Source organism: Silene latifolia, chromosome 11 (genome assembly GCF_048544455.1).
Source record: "Silene latifolia isolate original U9 population chromosome 11, ASM4854445v1, whole genome shotgun sequence".
NCBI lineage: Eukaryota > Viridiplantae > Streptophyta > Magnoliopsida > Caryophyllales > Caryophyllaceae > Silene > Silene latifolia.
In genome coordinates, this window is record NC_133536.1 from 92,045,515 (window position 1) to 92,048,612 (window position 3,098).

General features: G+C 46.8%; 1 protein-coding gene across 1 annotated transcript; it reads right to left on the minus strand.

Annotated features, from left to right (window-relative positions):
- Window positions 1–243: 243 nt before the first annotated feature.
- Window positions 244–2,238, minus strand: LOC141613672 (uncharacterized). Its single transcript, XM_074432416.1, has 3 exons — window positions 2,107–2,238; window positions 1,769–2,002; window positions 244–846 (listed from the first exon to the last, which is right to left on the minus strand). Exons 1-3 carry the CDS (start codon window positions 2,236–2,238, stop codon window positions 244–246), a joined length of 969 nt encoding a protein of 322 aa, XP_074288517.1.
- Between the last annotated feature and the right edge of the window lie 860 nt (window positions 2,239–3,098).

Genomic DNA, 3,098 nt, shown 5'->3' on the forward strand with positions numbered 1-3,098 from the left:
GTTGCCTCCTATCTCCTCCAGCCTTCATTTCAGGTTCTTCATGACTATCTTGTTGCTTGATTCTGCCTGACCGTTGGACTGCGGATTCCTAGGAGTGGACTTAAATAGCTTGATGTTCCACCTGGCACAGTAGTCTTCCGTTCTGTTGGGTATGAATTGTGACCCGTTGTCACATATGATTTCTGAAGGGATGCTATATCTTCTGACTATGTTCCTCTTGATGAAAGATATCACATGATTTTCCTAGATCTGAGGGAAAGCTTCTGCCTCTATCCATTTAGAGAAGTAATCCGTCATTGCCAGCACGTACGCCCTGTTTCCAGAAGCACGGGGTAATGGTCCCACAATGTCCATTTCCCATTTCATAAAAGGCCAAGGCGAGATGATCGGATGCATATATTCTGCTGACTGGTGGCTGACAGGAGCGTGCCTTTGGCATTCTTCGCATTTCTTGACGTAATCTATGGCGTCCTTCCTCGTGGTAGGCCAGAAGTAACCCTGCCTTAGTGTCTTGTTGGACAGGCTCCTACCCCCTGTGTGATTTCCACAATCACCACTGTGGATATCACATATTAATGCTTGTGCCTCATGTGTGCTTAAGCAGCTCAGATAGGGTCCTGCCAAGGACTTCCTAAATAGGATACCATCAATGAGTACGAATCTGGAGGATTTTATTTTGAAGGTCCCGGTGTCTTTCTGGTCAGGCGGTAATACCTCATCACGTAGCCAAATAATGTAAGGCTTGCGCCAATCATCAATCTCTTCCTGGGGTATGGCAGTACACAGTATCCCTGCTTCGTATGTCCACTGGGTGGTTGTAGCCTTACTGGCGTTCGGCTGTTCATTCTGACGTATGACAGGTTTCATGACATGTATGAATGGTATAGTACCCACTGCCCCTGGAGTGAGGCTGCTCCCAGGGTGGCAAGAGCATCCGCTTTAACATTCTAATCCCTTGGTATCTGCTGGATGTGGCAGGAGGCAAAGCGGAGTTTGAGTTCCTTCGCCACTTCCAGGTAGGCTATCATTTTAGGATCCCTGTCTGTGTATACGTTATTCACATGGTTTACGATCAGTTTGGAGTCACGATACACCTCAATGCGGCTGATTTGTAATTCTAAGGATAATTGGAGTCCTAAGATTAGGGCCACGTATTCAACCTCGTTATTCGTTGCTTTGAACTCACACCGTACTGCCTGTATTATCTGTTCTCCCTGAGGTTATTTCAGGACAAGTCCTACCCCTGCTCCCTTCGTATTGGATGCCCCATCAACATATAACTTCCATACCTGCTCCCCCTTTAGCCTCACATAGGGTCAAGATTTCACTGTTGGCTTGTTCTTGAAGGGTGGGACTAAAGTCTGACACAAAGTCAGCTAGGGCTTGGGATATTATGGCTGTTCGGGGTTCAAATTTCAGGTCGTACCCCCTCAGGTGGACAGACCACATAACCATTCTCCCTGACAGTTCGGGTTTCCTCATTATGGTTTTCAGGGAGTAGTTGGTCACGACTGAAATTGTATGTGACTCAAATTAGGGACGCAATTTGTACGAAGCAGTACAAGTGCTGAAATGAGTTTTTCTAGAGATGTGTACCTGGTCTCTACAGGTAACAAAGACTTGCTTATATAGTATACTGGTTTCTTCATTCCTTCGAGCTCTCGTACCAGTACAGCGCTTACAACCGCCTCTGTCACTGATAGATACAAGTACAGCGGTTCTCCCTATTCTGGCTTGGAGAGAAGAGGGGGGGGGGGTGCTTAAGTACTGCTTGAGCTCCCCAAACGCCTTTGTGAGCCTTTATATGAACCGGTTTAGGGCTACTACCCGACCTCTGAGCCTCTATACGGCCTTTGGCTTCTGAGGAGATTCTAACTGAAGTACTGCTTTTATTTGCTCCGTGCTGGCCTCTATCCCTCTTTGCGTCACCAAGTACCCCAGGAATTTCCCAGAGGAGACTCCAAAAGTGCATTTCAGGGGGTTTAGCTTCATATGGTATTTTCTGAGGATCGAGAAGGTATTCTCCAGGTGGGACATATGTTATTCTGCCTTCTCGGATTTAACTACCATATCATCAATGTAGACTTCCATTGTTCTCCCTATCACCTGCTTAAACATTCTGTTCACCAGGCGCTGATAGGTGGAACCCGCATTCTTGAGGCCAAAGGGCATCACATTGTAGCAATACAAGCCTCTGTCAGATCTGAAGGCAGTTTTTTCCTGATCCTTAGGGTCCATTTTTATCTGGTTGTACCCACTCCAGGCGTCAAGGAAGGTAAGTAGCTCATGCCTTGCTGTAGCGTCTACAATGGAATCAATGTGCGGCAGGGGGAACGGGTCTTTTGGGCAAGCTTTGTTAAGATCTGTGAAATCGACACATACTCTCCACTTGTTGTTCTTCTTGGGTACAACCACAACATTCGAGAGCCATTTTGGGTAGTTAATTTCCCTGATCTTACCTGCTGCTAGGAGGTTTTATCACCTCATTCCTTTCAGGAGCAAATTTTCGCCTTTTCTGCTGGACTGGAAGAAAGCTGGGGTCTACATTTAACCGGTGTGTAATTACACTTGGATCTATGCCAATCATGTCGCCATGAGACCAGGCGAAACAATCCATGTTAGTACGTAGAAATTCAATTATCTGCTAACAGATGTTACCTGCACAATCAGCTCCCACCAAAGATCTTGTTCTTCTTTGAAAGCGTGGGTCCCAGGTTTACTTCGTCGAGTTCCTCCTGGGGAGGTGCGATATACTCCCTCTGGACGCACAGCTTCTATAATTGCTATGCTGGACCAGCTGCGGTGGGTTTCAGAGCGTTCTTGCAGCAATCCCGAGATTCTTTTTGATCTCCCCGTATCTCCTGTACCCCCAGGGTGTAGGGAACTTCAGGCTCTGATGGTACGTTGAAGGTACCGCTTTTATTTCATGGATCCAAGGCCTACCAAGTATCACGTTATAAGTTGACGGACCATCAATGACCAAGTATCGTACCTGTTTGTTCATACCCCCTACAAAGGTAGGTACCACTATTTCTCCAAGGGAGTGTTTGGTTTCTCCGCTAAAACCTACCAAGGGTACTGCCTTCTTCACCAGGTCT